The 25,697-nt window shown below is 51.3% G+C and overlaps 1 protein-coding gene and 1 long non-coding RNA gene across 3 annotated transcripts; one reads left to right on the forward strand and one right to left on the reverse strand.

Annotated features, from left to right (window-relative positions):
* Nucleotides 1-779: 779 nt before the first annotated feature.
* On the reverse strand, nucleotides 780-21,294 carry FAM167A (family with sequence similarity 167 member A). 2 transcript variants are annotated; one of them, XM_056488228.1, is made up of 3 exons: nucleotides 21,020-21,294; nucleotides 13,069-13,604; nucleotides 780-3,347 (listed from the first exon to the last, which is right to left on the reverse strand). In XM_056488228.1, exons 2-3 carry the CDS (start codon nucleotides 13,444-13,446, stop codon nucleotides 3,084-3,086), a joined length of 642 nt encoding a protein of 213 aa, XP_056344203.1. In that variant the 5' UTR covers nucleotides 13,447-13,604; nucleotides 21,020-21,294; the 3' UTR covers nucleotides 780-3,083. The 2 variants fall into 2 exon arrangements, with proteins under 2 accessions (XP_056344203.1, XP_056344204.1); XM_056488229.1 differs by lacking the exon at nucleotides 21,020-21,294 and adding an exon at nucleotides 15,061-16,074.
* On the forward strand, nucleotides 19,078-24,489 carry LOC130251529 (uncharacterized). The gene is made up of 3 exons (XR_008840173.1): nucleotides 19,078-20,213; nucleotides 21,282-21,694; nucleotides 22,653-24,489. It is a non-coding gene; the product is annotated as an uncharacterized LOC130251529 (long non-coding RNA).
* Nucleotides 24,490-25,697: the final 1,208 nt, after the last annotated feature.

Below are 25,697 nucleotides of genomic sequence, written 5' to 3' on the forward strand. Positions count from 1 at the left end.
TGGGTACCTAAATTAAAAATGCAGTTAATTATTCCCAGGGATTAGTCTCAAACTGGCTCTCCCAGTCCATGAGGAACGTGTCTCACTGCTGGGTGGCTGAGGACAACTCTTGAAGGAGTGCCCAGAGGATTTCTGCTTCCAAGAGATGGAGCAGCAGCCCCAGCTGCTCCAGATGGAGATCCAGCTTTGATTTGTTCTTCCACATTTTTAGGATGGACTCCAGCAGGACCCACCTTGATTTCCAGCAGCTTTTGTCTCCAGGGGAATGGGAATGTCTCCTGGGAAAGGGAATGTGGCTCTAAGCCACAGGAGAGGAGCCACCACTCCAGGGTTTGAACCATCTCATTTGAATCATCAGCTGAGAGACCTGCAGGCTCCTCTCTGGGAATTTCGTGGTGGGAGAACTGATCTGTCCTGATGTTTCTTGAATCTGACCCAACATTTGGGTGACTTTTTCAGCAAGAATCAGACCTATTTCTATCTATTTTTCCTCCCTAGCCTAATATGTTTTAAAAGCCTGGACCCACTTTTTACTCAGTGGCTAACTAACATAAAACATAAATATATATATATTTTTGCTTTCTTTCCCATGTTTTTGTCCAAATACACCATAAGTGATCCAACTTTATTTTCCTCCCATCTCTCCTGGACTTCCAGGTGGAGCTGATGGGTGTGAGTGGATACAAAAACCTGCCAGGAAAAAAAACCTGGCACAGCTGTAATCCTGGGACACACCATCCTGCTGCTTCCCCAATGCAGAGAGAGACCAGAGGCAGAAATCAATACAGACAGAGTTTTATAATTAAAAAATTGTGCATTTTGACAAACAGCTGGCAGTTACACCCATCCCTCATCCCCATTAATGCAGAAAATACAGGTCTGGAACCCAGACATCTGATTTTCTAAAGCCAGGTGTAATGACCCACTGAGCTGTGCTTGAATTAACCTCCTGCTTTTGGCTACCAGGCAAGAGCCCAAAGGCAGGCCAACCCTGTACTCAACTCCAGCTGACCCTAGAGAGAACCAATCCCCTTCCCAAGGCATTATTTTCATGGAAAAAAACCATCATATCTGATTGAAAACGCCTCTGAAAATCAACATGTGGGACACAAACTGATTTATTTTTATGAAAAAAGTAAACAAAGAAGAATTCCAATGAGGTGTTGTTTTTTTTGTTTTTTTTTTTTTTTTTTCAAGATGTCCATGGGGAAATAAGGCTGTTCCTAGTAAACTGAATGGCACTGTGGCTTGTCCAGGGGCCGAGTGACAGTCTGGTCACAACCCAAAATAAACTTTCCTCACCTGGGGAGCACAAGATTCAGCACCCAGGCATGGTGCTGATGGTGTAGACAAAGCTCTGGTGCCTAAAATTCCTCCTTTAGCAGAAGGAAAAGATACTCAGGGAGCTTTGGGAGGCACCACGGAGGGTTTGGGGCATCTGTGAGCCCCTGAATTTGTCCCTACCATGCAGACCTGGCACAGGAATTATTTGTCTTCTCTGCACCAACCTAAAACCCCAGGTCTGGAGGTCCTTGCATCTTCCCAGGCACGCTGGAGTCTCACTGGACCCCGGGTCCCATCAGGTTTTTTGGAACAAAGGCGTGAGCCCAGCCTGGAGTGTCACAGGAGAGGAGTCCAGGGGGCTCAGCTGCACACACACAGCGACTGACACACACACACACAGAGCTCACAGACAGCTACAGGCACATCAAACACAGCCACAGCTCCCAGAGCTGCTCCCAGAGCTGCTCCCCAGGCTTTGGGCTGGGGCTGTGGGCACAGCCAGGTCTGCTCAGCCAAGAGCTGCTCCTGCTCGGGCACAGCAGAGTGGGGCTGAGATCCTAGAGTGGTTTGGGCTGGACAGGAACATAAATACATCCTGGTGCCAGCCCTCCTGCCACGGGCAGGGACACCTGGAGCAGGATTGTTCCACTCTGACAGGGTCAGGAGCAGTGTGGGCACAAGGCATCCACACTTGCTCTGTACTGTCCTGGCTGCCAGGTGTCCCAAAATTGCCATGGCAGGACCTCTGGAGTCCCTTCTGGGCAGCACCAGAGGTCTCTGCCCCTGTGCCAGCTACAGGCAGCCTTGTGCACTGAAAGGCAAGAAAATACAGCATCCATCTCACATTCTGCTGGGCAGGCAGGGAGGGAATCCCCTGTGCTGCTGCAGGTCCAAAGCTCATCACAGCAATTTCTCCCTTAAAATTTAAGTCCTGTTTTGAGTTCATTACCCAAAAGTCCTCTTTCTCCTCTTGAAGTTCCTCTCTCTGATGGATGTGTGTTGCTACAGAGGACCCAGGGTTTGCTGGTGCTGCTGCTGGGGGTGTCAGCCTGGGGATTTCTCTGATAGGACATGCCTTGGGTACAACTTTTCCTTGTTTGCAGGGTGAACCACAGGGTGTCTTGTGGCTGACAACAGGATCCAATAGAATCAGAAACTTGTATTGCTCTGGGTGTAACTTCCAGGGCACACAGGAGACATCTGGTCAGCTGGAATCTCTGAATGTGCCCATGGTGAGTCCATAATGTAAACCACAGCTGAAATGAAGCCACAGTGCACTGGACTCTATGGAGCAATCCAACAAACACATCTTCTCACTTCTTGGGGCTGGTACCACTGAACCCAACAGCCCCATGGATCCCATGCTTGGAGCAGCAGAGGCTGAGGGTTGGTGCCCAAGGGGACATCCATGGAGGACAGTGACACTGTTGCTCCAGCCTGGGAGGAGGGGAAGGGGAAGGGAAGAGGGATTTTGCTTTGTGGCTGATTTTTGACCCCTCCTTTGATATTTTGAGCACAACCACCCACACTGAGCTGCGTCCTGTGGGAGGAAGGGAGGAGAAGGGACTTGGCAAAGGAGCTGGGTGCATGTGCTGGGTCTGGATGCTCTCCAGGCTCCTTCCACGCAGGTCCTGCCTTCCCCTGAGCATCCCCAGTGCCCACCTCTACGCTGCCACCAAGAGCTGTGGGCTCCCTGCTGCCTCCCTCTGCTCCTCCTTGGCCTCTCCTCACCCATCCACGAGGCAGAGAGAATTCTCTCCCTCCTTCTCCCCATCCTTCCCTCTCCTTCCCCACCCCGCTCAGCACAGCGAGAACCGGCGGGAGTTGATGTTCATCTTGGTGACCCCGATGAGCTTGAGGGGCGTGGAGAGGCTGAAGGAGCTGACGAGGGGGAAGTCACAGAAGAGGTCAGCCAGCTCGTCCCTCTCCTCCAGCTCGAAGGTGGCGTCGTTGAGCATGCGCTGGTGCAGGTGGCACGTCTGCTCGATCTTCAGCTTGTTGATGTCGCTGCGCAGCCGCATCAGCTGCCGGGCCAGCTGCTGGTCCTGCAGGCGCATTTCTGCCTGCAGCACGGAGGGAAGTGGTAAATTTAGTGGTAAATTTGCTGCCTTCCTGCTTGACACAATGGCCACTACAACCCCATACCCAGAGGGAGTTACACCCCAGGGACAGGAGGCTTTAAATGTGGTGTATCGAGTTGTGATACAGGAAATGTGAATTCTGTCCCCATCTGTTAAACCAGCTGGGGCAGTGACCCTGATCTCCTGGCACACATTATCTGCTCATGGGCCATCTTTAAACCAGCTGGGCAATCATCTTTATCTTTCCACAGCCCATCCTCCCTCCAGGAGATATCTCCTGTTCATGGCCATTGAGTCCCAGGGCATGACTGATAAAAGTCCATCATCCCACTGGGAGATGCTCCAGCCAGGGGAGGAGCCAAGCCTTTCCTACCCAGAGAAAAACTGAGATTTGGAACAGCAGAGCAGCCTTTGCCACTGGATTCCAGAGGAAAACTGGACCTTTGCACATCATCCCTGGAGCTTCAGAGGAAACTGCACCTTCTCCAGGAGCACTGCTCCAGCTGAACCACATCTGCCCCTGCAGGAGGATGCAGCCACCATTGAATGGGACTGTGCCAACACCCTGACTGACTGACGGGTGTCAGCTTGGATTCTGACTCTGGCAGGGTTTGGGATTGTTCTTTGTAATACTGCATTTCTATTTTAATTTTCCTAGTAAAGAACTGTTATTCCTAATTCCCATATCTTTGCCTGAGAGTCCCTTAATTTCAAAATAATAACAATTTGGAGGAAGGGATTTTACATTCTCCATTTCACAGAGAAGCTCCTGCCTTTATTGGCAGACACCTGTCCTTCAAACCAGGACATGTGGCTAGAGCTATAGCTCCACGGTCTTTTTGGCTGTCAGATTGCTTTGGAAGGAGGCAAGGAGGAGGGGGAGATCTTTTGCATAGGATAAAAAGGGTTTATTACTTGGGTTGTGCTCCCAAGAGACCAGCAGCAGGATGAGAGGACAGCATTAAGCTGCTGCAGAGGAAATTTAGGACATTAGGAAAAAGTTCTTCACAGGAAGAGTGATTGGGCATGGAATGGGCTGCCCAGGGAGGTGGTAGAGTCACCGTGGAGGTGTTTAAAAAATGTGTCATGGTCTGGTTGACAAGGTGGTGTTAGGTCATAGGTTGGACTCAATCTCAAAGGTCTTTTCCAACCTAGCTGATTCTGTGAACTCACCTAGAGGTGCTTGTTCTGTGAGGGAGACAGGGATCTTCCAATGCATCCCAAAAAAATACCAGCTCAGGATGGGGAATTTTTAACAATTGAGAAATTCTGTGCCTGCTCACGTTTTCAGGAGCACCAGGAAACTGGAATTAAAGCCATGCCAAGGCTGTTGGCTTGGGTATCTGTCAGGCTTCAGAGCCTCCATCTCAACATTAAACAAAGCCCAAATTAATTTTGCTCATAAGGCAGCAGCCACGGGGACACAGAGCAATTAGAGCTGGAAAGGACCAATTAAAAGAACACCAAATAACTGATCCCCAAATACAGAGCCTGGATTTCCAGCCTGTATAAATCAGAGCTGGTCCATGACAGACTCCACTTCCCCTGTGGCTGATTTTATCTCTGTGATTTGGAGAGGCTCTCAGGATGGGACCTCCATGGTTTCCCACAGGACAGAGAACTACAACCTCCAAGCTAATGATTTAAGTGTTTTGGAGGTATTTTTTTCTCCCCTGGCACCTGGCTTGGAAAGGTGAAAGATTCAGAAGTAATGAAAGGAAAGAGGTCTTTTATTTAAAAAAAAATAAAAAAATAAAAACATCTAAGTATTAAGAAAATCCGTTCAGGATGCTGTGGGTAGTGAAGGAAGGAGGTGAACACTTGGTGTGGGAGTCAGCCTGGCAAACAGGAGCAGGCAGGGCTGGAAAGGCAGATCAAAACAATTCCCACTTCCCTCCACAGAAAACAACAAACCCACAAAAGCTACAAAGAAAAGAAGGTGGGGAAGAAGCAGAACAGGCTCAGAAGGGACTGGAACAAGGTGATCTATAAGGTCCCTTCCAACTCAGCCAGTTCTAGAATTCTGTGATTCTGTGCTTTGGGATAAACCTCCCTTTCCTGGATTTATCAGCATGGGTGTGATCAGATCATATCAGTTTCCCTGGAAATGAGCTGCTCAGTTTGTGGGTACAGATGTTCTCTGGGGGAAGGAAGGCAGGCAATTATTCCTGTCCTGGTGGCTTGTGCATGGAGATGCAGAAGGGAAGGGAGGAGGGGAAGTTCCCCTTGAGAGAGCCCACAGAGACCCTGGTATTCCTACATGAGACCCTTCCAAGACACAATCCCTGCTCCTCCAGGCAACCAGAGAATCCCAGAACAGTTTGGGTTGGAAGAGACCTTAAATCTCATCCAGTCCCACCCCCTGCCATGGGCAGGGACACCTTCCACTATCCCAGGTTGCTCCAAGCCCTATCCAACCTGCCTTGGACACTTCCAGGGATGGAAATCTGTGCTAGGACCTCACCACTCTCACAGGGAAGAATTCTTTTTTGTATTTAAATCCCTTCAAACCATTCTATATTCTCTGACACTACAGAGGCATCTTGGAGGACCTTGCCTGATGCTCCCAGCCAGCAATAAGAGTCCAGCTTGGCTGTCTGGAGAGGATTAAATCACCTTTGTACCAATCTCTGAGTGAATCTCTCTCAGGAAATCTCTCAAAAAATTGTTGTCAGGGTTGTGGTAATTTACCTTTATCAAAAAAACCCCACTATTTCCTCTCATACCTCATAACCTGTGCCCCCTGCAGAGCAATGCCACTTGGCAGGTTTTTATTCTCCCACCTGAGTTATAATAAAAAAAAAAAAAAATATTCTGTAGATATTTTTTCCTGTCTCACAACAAATGCTGACATTTTATCAGGGAGGCAATCACAGGTGTTATGAAAGTGACCCTGGGTCATTTTTTCTCCCTTGTGTATCAAGTTACCTAAGAAATGCCAACAAAGGCTTCCATTGAATATTTGGAAGAATGTGGGATTAAAAAAGCCTCTGCTGTCAAAAAAAAAAAAAAAAAAAAGCATTTAAAAGAGAATTATGAGGCCATTGTGCAGAGGGGTGTGAGTTAAAGGTGATTTTTTTCTCTTGCAAACCGGCTTTATATTTTCTGAGTGCTTCTTGTTCTCCCTCTTTTTTGAGGAATCCGTTTGATTTCACACAAGCTGGAAGGCAAAGCCCTCCAGAAAATAAAGATAAGGAACAAAGCCTGGCAATGATTGGCCAAAACCACATGGATGTGGCACTTGGGGACATGGTCTAATGTTGGCCTTGGCAGTGCTGGGTTAAGAGCTGGACTCGATGATCTTTGAGGGATTTTCCAATTCTGTGTTTCCATGAGAGGATGATGAGCACAAGGGAGAGATGGAAGATGGGATGAGGGCTGTGCCTGCCTGTGCTGGGCCGATGTGACCAGCAATGTGAATTCTGTCCCCATCTGTTAAACCAGCTGGGGCAGTGACCCTGATCTCCTGGCACACATTATCTGCTCATGGGCCATCTTTAAACCAGCTGGGCAATCATCTTTATCTTCCCACAGCCCATCCTCCCTCCAGGAGATATCTCCTGTTCATGGCCAGTGAGTCCCAGGGCATGACTGATAAAATTCCATCATCCCACTGGGAGATGCTCCAGCCAGGGGAGGAGCCAAGCCTTTCCTACCCAGAGAAAAACTGAGATTTGGAACAGCAGAGCAGCCTTTGCCACTGGATTCCAGAGGAACACTGGACCTTTCCACATCATCCCTGGAGCTTCAGAGGAAACTGCACCTTCTCCAGGAGCACTGCTCCAGCTGAACCACATCTGCCACTGCAGGAGGATGCAGCCACCATTGAATGGGACTGTGCCAACACCCTGACTGACTGACGGGTGTCAGCTTGGATTCTGACTCTGGCAGGGTTTGGGATTGTTCTGTGTAATACTGCATTTCTATTTTAATTTTCCTAGTAAGGAACTGTTATTCCTAATTCCCATATCTTTGCCTGAGAGCCCCTTAATTTCAAAATTATAATAATAATTTGGAGGGAGGGGGTTTACATTCTCCATTTCACAGAGAAGCTCCTGCCTTTATTGGCCGACACCTGTCCTTCACACCAGGACACTGCCTGTGCTCCTTGGAAAGCTGCCTGGTATTCCCAGGGGTTTGGGAGTTCCTTGCCTGAGGAGGCAGCTCTGAGGGGTGACAGCTGGGCAGAGGCTGGAGCACAAAAGGAGCACAAAATTGAGCTGCTGTGCAGGGCATGAACTCTCCCTCCCCACACTCATCTCTGGGGCTTGGCTTGAGATGCAAACCCCCTGTCCTGCATCCATGGAGTTGTCCCATTAAACACTGCCCTGTCCAAACCCTCCCAGAATACTGAGTGCAATTTCAGCCAGAACCCAGAAATCCTCATTGTCCTTCCTTGTCCCAGAGCTCTGCACAAATACTGAAACCATTCCCCATCCCATGCTGAGGACCAAACAATCCCTGGGAAGGATGAGTGATGCCCCTTTATAAGCAGCACTGTCAGGCCAGCAGAGCTCCACAGAGCTGCCTGGGGATAATAATGGGATTACAGGGGCCACAGCACGGGAAGCTGTGGGGTTTTTGGTTTGCAGAGCTCACCCACAAGGTAACTGCACCCTCCAGTTTATCCCTGTGAGGTGCAGCAGGATCCAGCAGCATCCTGGAGAAACCTGTGGGGAGGCTTTGATTTCCTTCCATCCTCTCATGGCCAGGGCAGGAAGAGCCTTGGGTGTGTCTTGCTCATAAAAACCAACTTTTAACCCATTCTGCCTCCCTCTGCACACCCAGCCCCAGCTGTTTCTCACCAGCGTGGCTGGGGGATGTTGGAATGCACAGGATGCTGGGTTGGACTCCCCAGGGTGGAAAGGGAACCAAACTCAGCTCCTCCCTGGCAGTGAAACAACTGCTGGATTGAAATGCAAAGACCACAGGATCCTAGGAACCCAGGGAGGATTTTCTGCTTGGATTGAGCCTCAGAGTCTCCCATATGGGTGAGAAAGCTTTGGATGCATCCTTTCCTGTTTTCCAGTCCAGGTGGCTCATCCTAAATTACTACAAGCAGTTACCTTAAATTTTGCCTTCAACAGACAGGAAGACAAATAATTTCCCCATTTCCAGCAATCCATCTTTTCTCTGCATTGCTTTTGAGGGATTTTTCAGCAGGCAGCCCCTCAAGGCATGGAGATGAGGAGCTCTTGGAGATTTCCCCCTTCCCAAAAGGGAAGAGTGCCATGGATGGAGTGCCAGCCTGGCTAATTTTAGGTGCTCACGCCCTTGTGGTGCAATCCACAGTCCCAGATGAGTTATCCCAGCTCCTTCTGGAGCACCTGGGAGTTCTCCACCACCACCAGGAGAGCTGGACCGTGCAGAGCCTGTCATGGATCCCAAATCTCACTCTTCCTCAGTGCTGTTTGGGCTGTGTTGGCTCCCTCTCTCCCCAGAACAGAGTGGCTGCACACAAAGGGACCCTTGGGGATTGTCCTGATCCAAAATAAATCCTAAACTCTTCCCTAGTTTCAGCAATTTCACAGTGCAGGTCACAGAGTCATGGAATGATTTGGGTTGGAAAGAACCTTAAAGCTGATCCCATTCCATCCCTGCTGTGGGCAGGGACACCTTCTGCTATCCCAGGTTCCTCCAAGCCCCATCCAACCTGGCCTTGGACACTGCCAGGGATGGGAATTCAGCTTCTCTGGGCATTCTGTGCCAGGGGCTCCTCACCCCCACAATGAGAAAATTCGGTGCTGCATCATTGTTTAAATTCACTCAAGCACTTGCTCAGCCCATATAGGTATCCCAAATGGAAATAAAAGTGCTAAATATCTTATTTTAAAAATCTGACCAACAGGACAGAGGTGTTTTTTGATTTCCCAGGAGGGACCATAAGACTTTTGTGTTCCTTTTCAGGCCTTTCCTGCATTCTGGTTCACACCCCTCAGATTTCAGTGCCAAAGTGGTGAATTTGAGACAGAAAACTCATTTTCCCTAAAAGAACAAAGTTAGAACTGTTCTAAGATGTCCCTGTTCACAGGGTTTAGCCATACTTAGGAGGGAGAGGACTTTGAGTGCCTAATTTTATAACTTGCAAAACCTGTCAAATTTGAAAACCAGAGAGCAAAGTGTGACCCCTCGAGTCTGTCACCATCCCTGGGCTGGTGATGGTTTTGCTCTCAGCACAGATGAGGAGCTGCCACACTTGACAGTGCAAAGGCAAACACAAGGGCACAGGAGAGGCAGGAGGAGCTGGGGAGGGAAATGCTGCAGCCCTGGGGCACTCAGCACATGCTGAGAGCTGCAGTTTGCTCCTACACCTCCACAGAGCCTCTCAGCACAAAAACAAGAGCAGTTTGCATGTCTGAATAAATCAGCTTCTCGGGGCCAGGCTCTCAGCAGGCCCCAGCTGACGTGGGCTTGTGGCAGTCCTACAAACCCTGGCCAGGGTTTGGGACAGTCCCTGGGGTGACAGGCCAGGAAAAGCAGATGGATAATAAAACCTTGGGGGTTTTTGTCTTTTGCTTCACTTCCCAACGTGAGCAGCCTGAAGCCAAATCAGAGCATTCTGGAGACACAGAGGAAAAATCCTTGCAGTGCCAGATGATGACTTTGGTGCAGACTGGGAGTAACAAGAGATAGGGCAAGAGGAAACGGCCTCAAATTGCACCAAGAGAGGTTTAAATTGGATATTAGGAAAAAATTTCTTCAGCAAAAGGATTGCCCAGCCCTGGCACAGCTGCCCAGGGCAGAGGAGGAATCCCCACCCCTGCAGGGATTTGAAAGCTGTGTGGATGTGGCTTGGGGACATGGTTTAGTGCTGGAGAGTGGTTCTATTCAATGATCTTAGAGGGCTTTCCAACCTAAACCCTTCCATGGTAGCACCAAATTTATTCTCTTGACTCTGCTGCTTTTGTCTGGGATAGAGTTAAATCCCAAACTGGGTGGTACCAACTGCCTGCTGGGAACAGCCCCCAGCATTTGCAAGCTCCTGAAGCTCCCAGTGCTTGGCAGGATGCTCCCTGGGACAAGCCAGAGCCATCCCAGGGTGATGCTGTTGGAGCAACCCAGCCTGACCAGGGTTGGGCTGGTGGAGCTGCATTTCATTCTGTAAGGACACAGCTGCTGCTCTTCTTCCCTGCATGGAAAAAACCTCCACATCCACCAGCTTTGCCCCTTCATTGGATTGAATCCTACAGACCCTGAATAATCATATTCTGAGGAATCACAGAATTGTGGCATGGTTTGGGTTGGAAGGGACATTAAAGCTCATCTCATTCCACCCCCTGCCATGGCCAGGGACACTTTCCATTATCCCAGGTCACTCCAAGCCCCAACCTGGCCTTGGACATTTCCAGGGATCCAGGGGCAGCCACATCTTCTCTGGGCACCCTCACCACCAAGAATTCCTTCCCAATTTCCCATCTAAGCTGCTCTCTGGCAGTGGGAAGCCATTGTCCCTTGTCCAAAGTCCATCTCTATCTTTCTTGTGGGCTCATTCAGGAACTGGAAGGTCACAATTAGCTCATCCCAAAGCCTTCCCCAGCCTGAGCACTCCCAATTCCCTCATCCTTTCCTCCAGCAGAGCTGCTCCATCCCTCTGCCCATCCTGGTGCCTCTCTGGACTCTCCCCAGCAGCTCCAGCTCCTCCCTGTGCTGGTCCCAGCTCTGCAGGTGGGGTCTCACCTGAGAGGGGCACAGGGACAGGATCCCCTCTCCCCTGCTGCCCACACTGGGGGATCACCCCAGGACCTGGTTGGTTTTTGAGTTTCATCCTGCTATGGATCCTTCCTGATGGCTTTGCTGCCACAACACGAGGAAAAGCAAGGAAAAACCTTGTCTGTGCTGGGATGTTTGGGAGCTGGTTCCTTTATTTGACAAAAAAACCTGCATTTCACCCTTGAAGTGTAATGTGAAATGCAGGTTTTGGCTGCAGCACCCTGTGATGGGGTGGCCTGGCCGTGCTCCCTCTGCCTGCTGGCAGCTCTGACCCACACTCGTGCCTCCAGCTCTGCTAGTTCACCCTGTGGCCAGTCAAAAAAATTGCTCTCTCTTTTGGGGAAATTGTTCTAAATTGCCAGTCATGTCCAGATCCAGCAAAGATTGGTGTAATTAAGTGGCTGGGAAATGGAAAGTGAGGGACAATTAGGGTTTGCTTGGCCTTTTCTTGTCTTTCATTTAAACTTTCAGTTTTTGGCAGATGTTGGTTTAGATGCCACACCCCAGTCTAAGGGGTAGAATCAGACTCTGAGACAATTTGTACTTCCAGAGATTGAGAGAAAACCCCAAATCTTTTAAAACCCAGGGTTCTGAGGAGGAAAATCTGCTTCTTACTCTCTTTGATCATCTTGAGATTTGGGGTTTACATCAAGAGTGAATTTACATTGCACTCAGATCTGGAGCTGAGGTTTCTCCAGAGCTCTGAGGGGTTGTAGGGGATCATCTCAAAGCTGTTCCTAACGGTCCTGAACTTCTGAAATCCAGGGTCCTGAGAAAAAAACCACCAAAGTGCAATATCCAGAGCCACCTCTGTAATAAATCCTCAGGGAACCAGTGGAGCTGGGTTAATGCAGCAACAGAAAAATGACAAATCAACATTATCTGAGGCAAAAGTCACACAGAAACCTTTTAAACTTATTCATTTTTGTCAGAAGTTTTCCTCAAGGATTTCAGTGCTTCTCACAAACAAAGTGTTTTTGACATATTCACAAGTGTTGGCCACAAGTGATGGCTCAGCCTCTGTTGCAAGTATTCCTGCTGGGACTTCACAGGAAAAATTCCAAGTGGGCAACAGAAACAAAGCCACGTGTCATGAGTCACTTCCAGTGATTTGGGCCAAACAATAAAGGCTTTTCATGCCAGTGGGGAGAAGGGAAGGATCCAGAAGGGAAGGATCCCTGGGAAGTGTCCTTTTGGTGTCTGATTGTTTCTACTCTTGTGAAGAGCACCTGAACTCAGTGTCCAGCTCTGCTTTCCCTGACAGGGACATATCCATCCTAATGACCTCCAGAAAATCAGAATATCCTGAGCTGGAGGGAACCCACGAGGATCATTGAGTCCAACTCCTGACCCTGCACAAAATAATCCCAAAATCACTCTACGTGCCTGAGAGTGTTTCCCAAACTTTTCTTGAACTTGGTGCATCCACCTGGGGATTATGCCCAAGGATCTCACTCCTGAGCTTGGCTGGGAGCTGGGCCAGGCCCAGGATAAATTTGTGCCAAAGACCATGAGAACAAAATGACAGAGAAAAGGTGAATTCCAGCCCTGTGCCCTGGCTCTCTGCATTTTCCTAGCACAGACTCCTAGAAAAGACAAAGCAATTTTTGTCCTTTCCTCCTCTGTGAAATGTCCAGCACACAACCACCAGAAATAAACTGATGTGTGAGACAGAGCCCAAAGCTGGGATGGGAATGGATGGACTGAAATGTGGACTGGATTTGAATCAGGAAAAAGGCAACAGAGGATGGACCTGGAAGATCCAGGTGTGGAAAAGGCAATGAGTGATGGAAAATACAATTAGTGATGGAAAACAGAATCAGTGATGGAAAATACAATGAGTGATGGAAAACACAACCAGTGATGGAAAGCACAATGAGTGAATGTTGCCTTCCACCTGGGGCTGAAGGCAGGTAGGAACAAGGAGTTTCCCCACCCTTTCATTTTTATCCCCCTGGAGAATTTGTGCTGACAGGGACAGGCAATTACTCACCAGCTCCTTCCTGAGCCACGCCAGAGCTTCATCAATGCTCTCAAAGCCACCTATTCTCCCCGAGGGGACAGTGCCCTTGTCCTGGGCAGGGCTCCCATTGAGGTGCAGCTGCACCTTCCTCATGGGGACAGTCTCTCCTGGGGTCTTTTTGGCCTTGGTGGCCTCGTCCTCCCCATCTCCCTGGGGCTGGGGGCTCTTCCAAGCCTGCTCCTCCAGCTTTGCCTTCCATTCCAAGTAGGAGGGGCGCCTGGTCTCCAGTCTCAGCTTCTCTGTCAATGCCTTGAGGGTCCTCAGGTGGTCATCTGGAGGAGGAACCCCCCCAGAGCCAGCATCCATGCTGTCCAGAGCCTCTTCTATTTGGATTTGGGGCACAGACATCCTCTCTGGGGGCCCAAAGGCATAGAGGTGGAAAGGACCAGGGATGGAGATGAGAACCCTCAGGGTCTGAGCAGGTGTCACAAGGTGCTCAACAGCTCCCTGGGGGACAGCTGAGGGTGGGCCACTGCTCAAGCACCAAACCAGCCTTGGAGGAACACCTAGAAGGGGAAAAAAAAAATTAAAAAAGGTTTTGAGAAGGAAAAGGGAGTGAGGAAGGAGAGGCAGCTGTTGCTGGAGCAGGGGAGTGAGGGTTTTGGGAGAGGCTCAGTGCCAGGGGGCTGCAGGAGAGGGTGACCTCAGCTCAGTTATCTGAGTGCTCTGGGGCAGGAACAGACAGGCTCTGGCTTTTAGCAAAGCTCTGGTCACCTACACCTTCAACCTTAGCTCAAGGGGCCATGGAAGAGTTGCCAAGAAGGCCAGGACACATTCCCAGAGCCCAAAGTCCTCTGGAGACAGCAGTGGCTGCTGCTGCATGTTGGGCTGTCTGGTTTTGCCCTGGGCAAATCAGGTCCAGATGAAATAGGACAACTTGAAAGAGGGGAAGTTTAGGTTGGATATTAGGGAGAAATTCTTCCCTGAAAGGGTGGGGAGGCCCTGGCACAGGGTGCCCAGAGAAGCTGTGGCTGCCCCTGGATCCCTGGCAGTGTCCAAGGCCAGGCTGGATGGGGCTTGGAACAACCTGGGACAGTGGAAGGTGTCCCTGCCATGGCAGAGAGTAGCACTGGATGATCCTTAAGGTCCTTTTCAACCCAAACCATTCTGTGATTCTGTGAATCCAAGAGTTTGAGTCTGGGAAAAGGGACTTATTCTTCCCCACACCACACCCCCTCCAGTTTTACAGATCTGGGTTTAGTTCTGTGTTTGCTAAAGCTGCAGGATTCAGTTCCTTCCAGCCAGGAACACAGTCCCAGCCATGTGAGGAACTCACTGGGTGTTGGCATGGCTTGGGTTCAGACACCCAGGGGAACTTGGACTTGTGGTTTCCACCTCTGGCCACGTCCAGCTTGCCCAGTGGGAATGGTCCCTTCAAACACCCTTGGGAGCAGAAGCACAGAGAAACCAGGAGCTTCCTCCTGCTGCCAGCACTCATGGAAGCTGTGCCCAAAGCTGGCCTGACAAACCCTGGCACCTGGAGGGCAGAGTCAAGCCCAGGCAGCTCCTGCATTCATTTGCCAGCAGGATCAGATAAGAGACATCCTCAAGGTCGTGTGCTCATCTATAGCTGAGCTAGGAATAGATCCAGAGCTCTCCTCTGAACCACAGGCACAACACAAAATACTTTTGTGCCTGCCTGGAAAAGCAGGCAGGATGTGTGCAGCTTCCTAGAGCTACTCAGCCATTCTCCTGCCTGCCATTCCCACAAAGGCATGTGCAGCCCTGAAATCCAGACCATAATTACGCCTCTCCAGCCTTTTCAGTAAGAAGATTCAATTTAAAATAAACACTGAGTGAGAGCAAGACATATCCCAACAATTGTGTGGGGGCACATGAGCTGAGGGAGGAGCTGATAGTGTACACACAGACAGTGTGGGGGTGGAGAATTAGTCATGTTGTGGTCTCCTTCCTGCTCCTATTTATGTTAATGAGAGTTTTGCAGGGAGAGGGAGCACTCACAGACACTCTGTCAGGTTGAAGCCAACAGATCTCGTGCCTGGAACAGCAACAATTTTCCTTTTTCTGTTGGAAAAGAGAGGGGAAAGCAGTGGGCTGCCCTGCAGGGCTCAGGGCATGCTGATGGATTTACCTTTCCTCCAGCTCCAGTCTCCCCAAATCAATAAAAGAAAAGAAGTAATGACTCTAAAGACCTCATTTCTGAGCTTTTTTTTTTTTTTTTCCTGTCCTGTGAGACCTCTGTGGAAACTGCTGAGGGTGGCCCAAACCCAGCAGCCCAAGAATCTGCTGCAGTTCCACACTGGGCTGCTGGATTTGCTAATCCCCAGCAAAGATCATATTTTTATCATTTTCTGAATGCCACAGCTACAAAGCAGAGCCCCACACAGACTCTTTAGTCCTGTTCTTCAGCATCTGTGGAATCCCCAGGGTGGTAATGGCCCCTGGTACTTGAGCCCTGGGCACAGCTCAGTTAATTTTTGGAGCACTGGACCATGAAAACAGGACAGCAGCTTGGAGCATCCCCTTTGTCCCAGCCCTCCCTGTCCCCACAGCTCCCAGCAGCTCTGGAGGGGATTTGGTGTTTCTACCCTGAAAGCAGCATTGATTCTGCCCATCCCATCCTTCACTTTCTCCCTGGTGTAACATGAAACGTCTCATTCCCTCTCAACCCCCGAAATTGGCAGCTCTCTTCCCCAGCCTGTCCAAACTCTGAAGTGACAGGAGGGAGCCACCTCTAATTTCCTACCAATATCTCGGGCTTGGATCAAAGCCCTGCTGGGGAGAAAGAGATCTGAAAGTTGTAAGTGTGTGAAAAATGCCCTTGTGCTGTAACACAACCCCTTTGGTGCCTGAGAGTTACCAAATTCCCAGGAACAAACCTGCCTCTGGCTCAAATCCACATGCTCCCAGTCTCCCTGCCCCAGGCTTGGCTCCCCCGGGCTGGCCTGTGTGAGGGGGTTCAAGTGATTAATCCTTGATTTGTCTCATTATCACACTTGCCACGGGGAGTTCCTGCCACCCCTAATTAGGGGTAAGGAGTTCAGCCCCCAGCAGGGTGAGGGTTTGCTCACACCTCACTAAGAATCCCTGCTCAGGGTCCCCCCTTGCCTTAGGTGAAAGCACAGAACACAGCAGGGCACTGAGACAACAACAAAAAATCCCTTTAATTTCTTTCTTGGATTAGGTTTCCATTGGAGGAATCAACTGACCTACCCCAGGGGATCAGCAGAAGCACAAGTTTGGGATGGAGGAAGAATGGGAATGTTAAACTGGGAGTTCAACAATCAGCCAAGGTGGAGGTGTGGGGAGCAAGTTATTCTTCCTTCACTATTTTTGGGGGATTCCTGTAACACCATTTCTTATTGCAGAGGAGCAGAGTGACTGCAGGAGTCTGTGTCAGAGGAATTCTGCTCCTCTGGAGGCTGGGAAGACAAAAAAGCCTCAATATGAGACAAAGCCTCAGCTGACAGAAGCCCTTTTGCCCACAGATGACACTTCTGGCATGGAGCAAACAGGGCAGAGGCAAAGGTTCAGCCTGACCTTCAAAAAGCACCTCAGCCCCTTTGTGCCTCAGTTTCCCTCTCTCTGAGAAGTCAGTCTGTGCAACTGACTGTACAGCTTTTCCTCAGGGAAAAGCTCTGAGGATTTTCAGAGATGCACAGAATCCACCCCTGCTGCCTCCAGGGCTCACCTGGGTGCCCATGCTCACACTCCAGGGGTGCACGGACACCCCTATGACCCCTGGAGTTTGGGATGTGCTTCTCCTGATCATCTGCTCTAATATTTGCACAGGGATACCCCTGAGGAAACCCCTGGAGTAAATCCAAGCTGCCCACCAGCAGAGCAGGACCCTGAGCCTGAAAACATGGGCTGGAGGAGCACTGAGCTGGGGACAGTGCCTGGTGGGCAGGGAGAGCTGTGTTTGCCTCCCTCCTGGCCCAGCAAGGGCACAGGGATGGGGTGGGGGTGACTGACCCCCCTGCAGCTCCCTGACCCCCCCCGGGTGGCTGCTGCAGGCTGGGAGAGGGGCAGAGAGAGGAGAAGCCTGTGAGAAGGGGTTGCCATAGCAATGGAGTGAGGGAGGCTGATGCTGAGCATCCAGAGCATCCTCAGGGCAGCAGAGACTCAGGAATGGGGAGAGGGAAGCAGAGACCCATCAGGATCAGCACTGCAGCTCCCTGGAGCTGGTGGCTGCCTTGCAGGGTGGCTGCACATCTCTCACTCCTCTCCCCGTGCCAGAATTGGCTCTGCCAGGAGAGCAGCTGCTGTGCAGTGGGGATTTGGTGAGTTGGGGGCTTCCTCACCCTGCCAGAGCCCCCCCAGCCTGCTGCTCTGCAGGGGTGCAGAACAAATCCCCAGCCACCCCACCAGCTCTGAGGAGAGCTGGATTTTATTATTCAGTGTTTACCCACCCAATCCTTTTCTGTAGCAGCTGAAATCCTCTCCTGCAGAAAACCAGCCTGGTCCCAGAGTGACCTTCAGCTGCCCTCCCTTGAGAAGGACAAAATTCCAGCACCATGAAGAGCTGTCTGATCCCAAAGCCAGGACACTCTCCAGGGCTGGAATTGGTGCTGTCAGCATCAGATGCTCTCTGCCTGCTCAGGATGGTCAGGACAGGGAGGAAAGGGCTCTGCCCATGCTGGAGGAGTCATGGCAGAGCCTCAGTGACACTGAGCAGGTGACAATAGAGACCTTCCAGCCACACTTGTTCCTTTCTCCATGGAAAAATGATTGGTGAGACCAAAATGGGCATTGCAAGCACAGGTGTGGACATGGCATTGACAGAAAAATGAGGAAAAGGGAAAAAGAGGGTTTTCCATTCACATGTGAGCTGGAGCAAGAGGAAGGTTTGCCCTGGCACATCCTTCTGCCCAAATGGCCCCAAAAGAGCCCTGAACGCTGCAAGGGAGGAGGGGAGAGCAGTGGGGGCTGCAGAAAATCCATCAGGGCAGTGCAGGGATGCAGAGGTGGCTGCTCCAGCCCTGGCAGTGTCCAAGGCCAGGCTGGCAGGGCTTGGAGCACCCTGGGGTGGTGGAAGGTGTCCCTGCCCACGAGCTCTATGGAGGGACCTCCCTTCCAGCCCAAACCTGTGCTTCTGTGAGATCAGAGGGGAGCAGTTTGCACTCCCTGCCCCGAGGCACTTCTCCCTGGCTGGTTTCCAGCACCAGCAGAGTCAGAACCTGTTCCAATAAACACATCTGCACCTTCCTGCCCGACTGCACCTCATCCCTGCTGCATCCCCCACACAGGTCCTGGCAGGCTCCTGGGGAGGGAGCAGGGCTGAGGCTGCTGCCTGCTTCACGTGGGCCCTTGCAGCTCCATTTCCAGACCTGTTAGACTCCCCTCCATCAGCAGATTTCCAGGCTTTGTGTGGAAATCCTGCATTTGGCATTCCAGCAAACCAGTCTTCCAGTCAGCTGGAAGCAGCTGCAAACTGGGGAGCTGAATGGGGTCAGTGCTTTCAACCCACCAGCCCAAAGCAGGTAGGGTTCCTCTGAGGAGGAAAAGGATTAAGGAGCAGAAGAAAAGGGAAGTTTTCAGGCTCTTGGTGGAGTCACCATGTCCACCCTTGGTGTGTTCTTCTGAGCTCTGTGGAGCCATGGATTATGGACAAGGGTTTCTTCTCCACACACTGGCAAATCTGGGGGCTAATCTCAGCCAGCCAGTTCCCAGAGATGCCCCCAAAGGATCTGTGCCTTGGCACAGCCAGTTGTTCCCTGTTTTTTCCTGCTGCCACCCCAAGCACGGCAGAGGGAGGCTGGGACCTGTGTGCCCAGGGTAATGAAAAGGGCTGGGATTCCTTGGGAACGAGCCAGGGCAGGCTGAGAAAAGCTCTCTTCCCAGGAGGCTGGTATGGGGAGTTATTTTTTCCCCAAATGCAGCATGCAAGGGTGTGTTTTCAGAAAAAAAAAAAAAAAAAAAAAAAAAAAAAAAAAAAAAAAAAAACCAAAAACAACCAAACCCAAACAAAACAACCCTAACCTTTTTTTTTTTCATTGTTGTTTTGTTGAGCTCCAATCTGCCCAGCACAAAGCTCAGCCCCTGCAGGGACAACACCAGGGCCAGCTCCCATGGAGACCCCCAGGCTCCAAGTTACCATGATCAGGGAGTGGGGTCAGCCCCTGGGCGACCCCCTAATCCCCTTTACATGCCCCCTGTCCCATCCAATTATCCAAACCGTGATCGTCCAACAGACCTGTCCTCTCCCTGCTCGTCTGAGCTGCACTGTGGGATTTCAAATCATTTCAAACAGACCCTCCTCTCCCTCCCCCCAGAAGGGCTGCGCTGCTTTGAGGCTGATTATTTTTATTTTTATTTTTTTCTTTTTCCCTGCAGCGTCTCTGCTACATTTTGCAAACACCTAATGGCTGCAGGGCTGTTGCAGAATCCGGATTCCTCCCGTTCTGCTGGATTTTTGTGGTGCACAGACCCCCCCTAACCACCAAGGATGGGGAGGGGAGGTGGGAATTTAATGCGAATTTGAAAGCAGAGAAGAGCTGGGATGCAAAAACCAGCAGCAGCTCCCGTGTGCTGAGATGATGGCTGGCACAGAGAGAACCCAGAGCAGCCAAAACAGGCTCGTTCCCGCTGGAGAGTGGGGAGTTCCTCGGATACGGGCAGACAAAGCCCGAGCATCCAGCTGGCACAGCTCCCCGCTGGAAGCCAGCAACTTGCTTTTTTTTGGTTTTCATCCATTCCCCCCCTCCACTGCTGAGGTTCCCCCGTGTAGAAAAGCTCCGGAGGGTGCAGGATTGTGGAATAACAGGGGAGGAAAGCAGGGAGGGAGAGGGTGCAGGCTGTAGGATGGGGATGGTGCCCTGTGTGCAGCATCCCGGGGAATTCGGGCTGGGCTCGCACAAACACCCGTGCTATTATTCTAACAATCAGCCCCAAGCTGTTGCAAAGGGCTCTGAAGAAGTTCTGGCTGGTTTTTTGGGGGTTTTTTGTTTGGTTTTTTTTTTTTTTTTTCCCCTTCCTTGGTGCAAACGTGAGCTGCGAGGGCCAGACCTGAGCAGGTGGAGACCTGCTCTGCTCAGCCTGGCTCCAAAATCCGGGGGAGCTACGCCCTGCCAGGCTGATCCCGGCTTTATCTGCACTGCACAACCCCACAAAGCTGTTTGCACATCCCAGCCTGGGGGCACAGCGAGCAACAGGTGATTGTCCCGACACCCGGCCAGCATCCCTAACACACCGCACCCAGCGCGGAAAAACCCTCCTGGAGCCGGCGAGAGCCGCACGCTGCTCCCAAACCACCAACACCGTCGGGAAGCAGCACTCAGGCATTCCAGATCTCCAGGGAATGGCGAGGAGATTGAGGCGGGGGGACACTCTGCAAAGCCCAGCCCTACAGAACCACAGCAGAACAGACCCCAAACCCCATCCCCATCCCATCTGCTGCACCCCAGGGATCTGGGGGGACACCCTGCAAAGCCCAGCCCCAAAACCCCAAAACCCCAAAACCCCAAAACCCCAAAACCCCATCCCCATCTGCTGCTCCCCAGGGATCTGGGGGGACACCCTGCAAAGCCCAGCCCCAAAACCCCAAAACCCCAAAACCCCATCCCCATCCCCATCTGCTGCTCCCCAAGGATCTGGGGGGACACCCTGCAAAGCCCAGCCCCAAAACCCCATCCCCATCCCCATCCCCATCCCCATCTGCTGCACCCCAGGGATCTGGGGGGACACCCTGCAAAGCCCAGCCCCAAAACCCCAAAACCCCAAAACCCCATCCCCATCCCCATCTGCTGCTCCCCAAGGATCTGGGGGGACACCCTGCAAAGCCCAGCCCCAAAACCCCAAAACCCCAAAACCCCATTCCCATCTGCTGCACCCCAGGGATCTGGGGGGACACCCTGCAAAACCCAGCCCCAAAACCCCATCCCCATCCCCATCTGCTGCTCCCCAGGGATTCTGCTCCTTGCCGGGGGTCCCCAAAAACCACCGCCAGCCATGAACTTACCGGGGCTGGCATCAGCGAGGGGATGGCACGGACATCTCGGCTCCCTCCTGCCACCTCGGGTCCCCAACTTGGCGCTGGCAGAGCGGTGTCACCACTGCCTCCCGGAGTCTGTCTCATCCTCCTCCTCTGTGTCTCGCTTCAGAAATCTGTGTGTGTGGTGGCTGGTTTGTTTTTCGGGCTTTTTTTTTTTTTTTTCTTTCTTTCTTTTTTTTTTTTTTCATTTAAGGGACTTTTTTTTTATTTTTTTTTTTTTTCCTCCCAGCGGTTGCGTCAGGGCTGTTGCCTGGAGACAGGCGAGCTATTCCAGTTGGAGCTTTTCAGCGCCGATTTCCTCTCTCCCTCTCTCTCTTTCATTCATACCACCGAGCCCTGAACCCACCTCCCACCAAGCAATAACCCTGGAGAGACCTGAAAAGGGAGGAGCTGCACAGCCCGGGTCCTAAACATCCTCCGGCACCCAGGAGAGGAGGAAAAGCAGCGATGCTTTCGGCGGGGAGAGCAGGGACGGAGGCTCCAGCGGAGGGCAGGCGCCCAAGGCTTGCAGGAGATGCTCCCGAAGGAATCTGTGCCTCTTCCCGACACCGTGCTGATCGTGTTTCTTACCACGGACATCAGCCCCACGAGGAGATTGGGGTCCTCTGGCACTCGGGAGAGCTTTGGGATGAATTTTTCCAGGTGCTACTGCGTGTGCCGAGGGGAATTTTGCAAGGATGCTTCAGCATCTCTGGGAAGCGCCAGGGTGGTGCCTCGGGGCACCTTGGCTGGTACCATCCATCCCGGGCAGAAACCAGCTCAGGGACCAGCCCGTGCCTGAATTTTGTGCTGGGGAAGCTCCTGTTGCTCCCACAGCTGCCCCAGCAGGGCTGGAAACCATCTCAGCATCTTCCGAGGGGGACGGAGAGAGGCAGAGCCCGGCTGGACGAGTGGGGTTCCTTCCTTCCTTCCTTCCTTCCTTCCTTCCTTCCTTCCTTCCTTCCTTCCTTCCTTCCTTCCTTCCTTCCTTCCTTCCTTCCTTCCTTCCTTCCTTCCTTCCTTCCTTCCTTCCTTCCTTCCTTCCTTCCTTCCTTCCTTCCTTCCTTCTTTTCCTTCCTTCCCCAGAAGTTGGAGGTTAACCCTTTAAAGCCTGAGGACCCCTCCAAAGCATCCCACACATCTGGGGGCTCACACGTTTGCAAAGCTGGTGTGTAAAGGGTTAATCCTTGGCCAGTGACCCCCAGCCATTCAGGCCCCTTCCCACGTTCCACATTCAGCTTTTGTGAGAGAAACCCATTCACAGCCTTTTTTTTTCTTTTTTTTTTTTTTTTTTTTTTTTCCACCCTCCCCTTCTCCTGCCTGACCCATCCCTCCTCCCCCTGCAGGAACAGGGAGATTTACAGCCCCTTCCTGAGCTCCTCATGGAAGAGCTGGGGTTTCCCTCCTCCCTTCAATGCCAGGGGTGCCCCAGACCCCCACAGTCATTTAGAGGCTGTGCCTGCACAGGGTTTGGAAATTTGGAGTGCAGGAACTTGGATGCAGCAACGCAGACTCAGAATGAACAGCAGCATTTTCACACTTGTGATGAAAACGCAATTTTTTAAATAACCTTTTTTTTTTTTTGCCAGCTTCCCTTTTTTTTTTTTTTTTTTTTTGTCAGATTTAAGATTTGCATATGCAAACTCAGCCTGGTGATCAGCTCTTGCTGTGCTGCAGGGAGGCACCTGAAGGCTGATGATGATGGAGAGGCACCAAGGGAGATGGAAGAGCTCTTGCCTGAGTGTTAAAACTGTCTGGCAGAGATCTACAGCTGCACAGGAGCTCTTAACAAGGAATCACAGAATCCCAGGATGGGTGAGGTTGGAAGGCATCACAGTGGGGTCAACTGGTCCCACTTCCCAACTCCAGCAGGGCATCCCAGAGCTCAGGGCACAGGATTCTGTCCAGATCATTCTGGAATATCCCAGTGAGGAAATTCCAGCCCCTCTCTGGAAAATCTGTTCAGTGCTTGGTCACTGCACACATGTGCTGAGTTGATGTGACCAGCAATGTGAATTCTGTCCCCATCTGTTAACCCAGCTGGGGCAGTGCCCCTGATCTCCTGGCACACATTATCTGCTCATGGGCCATCTTTAAACCAGCTGGGCAATCATCTTTATCTTCCCACAGCCCATCCTCCCTCCAGGAGATATCTCCTGTTAATGGCCAGTGAGTCCCAGGGCATGACTGATAAAATTCCATCATCCCACTGGGAGATGCTCCAGCCAGGGGAGGAGCCAAGCCTTTCCTACCCAGAGAAAAACTGAGATTTGGAACAGCAGAGCAGCCTTTGCCACTGGATTCCAGAGGAAAACTGGACCTTTCCACATCATCCCTGGAGCTTCAGAGGAAACTGCACCTTCTCCAGGAGCACTGCTCCAGCTGAACCACATCTGCCCCTGCAGGAGGATGCAGCCACCATTGAATGGGACTGTGCCAACACCCTGACTGACTGACGGGTGTCAGCTTGGATTCTGACTCTGGCAGGGTTGGGATTGTTCTGTGTAATACTGCATTTCTATTTTAATTTTCCTAGTAGATGATTCTTTTTCCTTATTCCCATATCTTTGCCTGAGAGCCCCTTAATTCCAAATTTATAAAGAAAATTTGGAGGGAGGGGGTTTCCATTCTCCATTTGAAAGAGAAGCTCCTGCCTTTATTGGCAGACACCTGTCCTCCAAACCAGGACAACAGGGAAGTTCTTCCTCATGTTCAGGTGGAACTTGCTGGGATCAGTCCCTGCCCATTCCTGTTATCCTGTTGCTGGGTCCCACAGAGTAGAGCCTGGCCCATCAAGCACTTGGAGGTTCAACATTTTTGGCAGCTTCTCATCCAAATCAAAACTGAGTCTGTGCCCACAAACCAAACAGCACCAGGGAGCAGAGGGTGAAACAGCCCCTGGCCTGGTTTGGTGTGGGATGAGCAATCCCAAGACATGGCTCAGGGCTGGGCCCCTTCCTGACAAACAAGCTGGATTCATCACCCAGATTTGATAGCCAGGAGTGCTGGCCACAGGGACATGGCCAGACAGGGTCAGGAGCAGAGCCCAGGTCCAGCAGGGTGAGTTTACAGCAGAGGTGCTGCTCCCAAGGCTGGATGTCTGTCTGTCTGTCTGTCTGTCTCCTCACAGGAACAGACCACACACTGCCACCCACTCCCTCTTCTGTAAATGTTTATTTTTAATTCAGTTGTGTAATGGATTTCAAATGAGCTGCCATGAGATAGCAGTGAAAGGCTGCAGCCTCATCCCTCTGAAGCCAGTCCATGGTTTGGTTTTTTTTTTTTGGCCTGGATTTATCTTGGATTTAAAAAAAAAATCCAAAAAAACCCTGGTGTGGAGCTGCTGAAGAAGAGTGGTGCTCCCACTGGTGATGCTCTAACACCAACCCCGTGCAGTGGACACCTGGAATTAGGTGTGATCAGTCAAAATAAACCTGTGCAGCACCAGCACTGCCCACACCTATGGCTCAGTATTTTCTTCCTTTCCTCAGACACAAGGAATCCTTTCTGTTGCATGCAGAGCTCCAGAGACTGCCAGCTCCCACAGATCCCTGGGCACAGGATCTTTTCCAGAGGATTGATGAATTCTTGGGAACACACAGATCCTGAGTTTTTGCTGGGATGAGGTTTTGCAAAGCCCAAGCTGGAAATTGCTTGCTGTAGTGGTAATTTGTAAAATCTTGGAAGAATTTGGATCAGAAAGGACTTTAAAGACCCTCTCATTCCACCCCTTGCCACAAGCAGGGACACCTTCCACCATCCCAGGTTGCTCCAAGCCCCATCCAACCTGGCCCTGAACATTTCCAGCCAGGTTTCCTTGGGATGCCCTGTGCTGCTCTGAACACCACAAACTCTGCAAGGTCCCTTAGAGCCCCCTAAATCTCACCTGGACCTTCTGAGCTGCCTAAAATGGGCAGAAATGATCATTCCTTTATTCCTTTATCCCAGTTTGGATTTGAACTTTCTGCTTCTTGCCCTTTCTGCTGGATTTCTGTGGGACTAGTCTGGAATCTTGCAGGAGCATCAATGGTTTCTTCTCAGCTGGTCCCCAAATAAATACTTTTCCCCTATAGCAAAATCCCTGTAGAAAAGTTCCTGAAGTACCTGAAGGGAACATATAGGACACCTGGGAGAAGAACATGGAGTGACAGGACAAAGGGGAAAGGGTTCAAATTGAAAGAGAGTGTCTTTAGATGAGAAATTAGGAAGAAATTCTTCCCTGTGAGGGTGGGGAGGGCCTGGCACAGAGAAGTTGTGGCTGTCCCTGGATCCCTGGAAGTGTCCAAGGCCAGGCTGGATGGTGGGATAGCTCCAGCTGGGATAGTGGAAGGTGTCCCACGGCAGAGGGTGGAACTGGATGGGGTTTAAGGTCCCTTCCCACCCAAACCATTCAGTGATCCATTGGTTCCCTGGGGCTCAGCCTGCCAAGGGTGGGAGGAGGAGGCTGTGGTGCTCCCAGCCATCCCCATCCCATCCCAGCCAGGAGCAATCCACGCCCTGCACAGGGACCTGTGCCAGGAAAATCCTCTGGAGGATCACCTGGGAGCAAACCAACCTGGGAAGGTGGCAGAGGCTCCTGCAGAGGGCAGCAGGCTCCAGGTGATCTGTCCCCTGTGTCCCCAGGGCTGCAGGGGTCACTTGTGCTCACCTGTGCTCATCCCCATGC

The sequence above is a fragment of the Oenanthe melanoleuca genome, chromosome 3 (genome assembly GCF_029582105.1).
Source record: "Oenanthe melanoleuca isolate GR-GAL-2019-014 chromosome 3, OMel1.0, whole genome shotgun sequence".
In the NCBI taxonomy this organism is placed as follows: domain Eukaryota; kingdom Metazoa; phylum Chordata; class Aves; order Passeriformes; family Muscicapidae; genus Oenanthe; species Oenanthe melanoleuca.

Excerpts from the sequence above, each read along its gene's own strand:
- FAM167A (XM_056488228.1), bottom strand. The coding sequence starts at position 13,446 with ATGTCTGTGCCCCAAATCCAAATAGAAGAGGCTCTGGACAGCATGGAT. Across the intron at positions 3,348-13,068 it reads CGTGGCTCAGGAAGGAGCTG|GCAGAAATGCGCCTGCAGGA; the intron begins GTGAGTAATTGC and ends TCCGTGCTGCAG.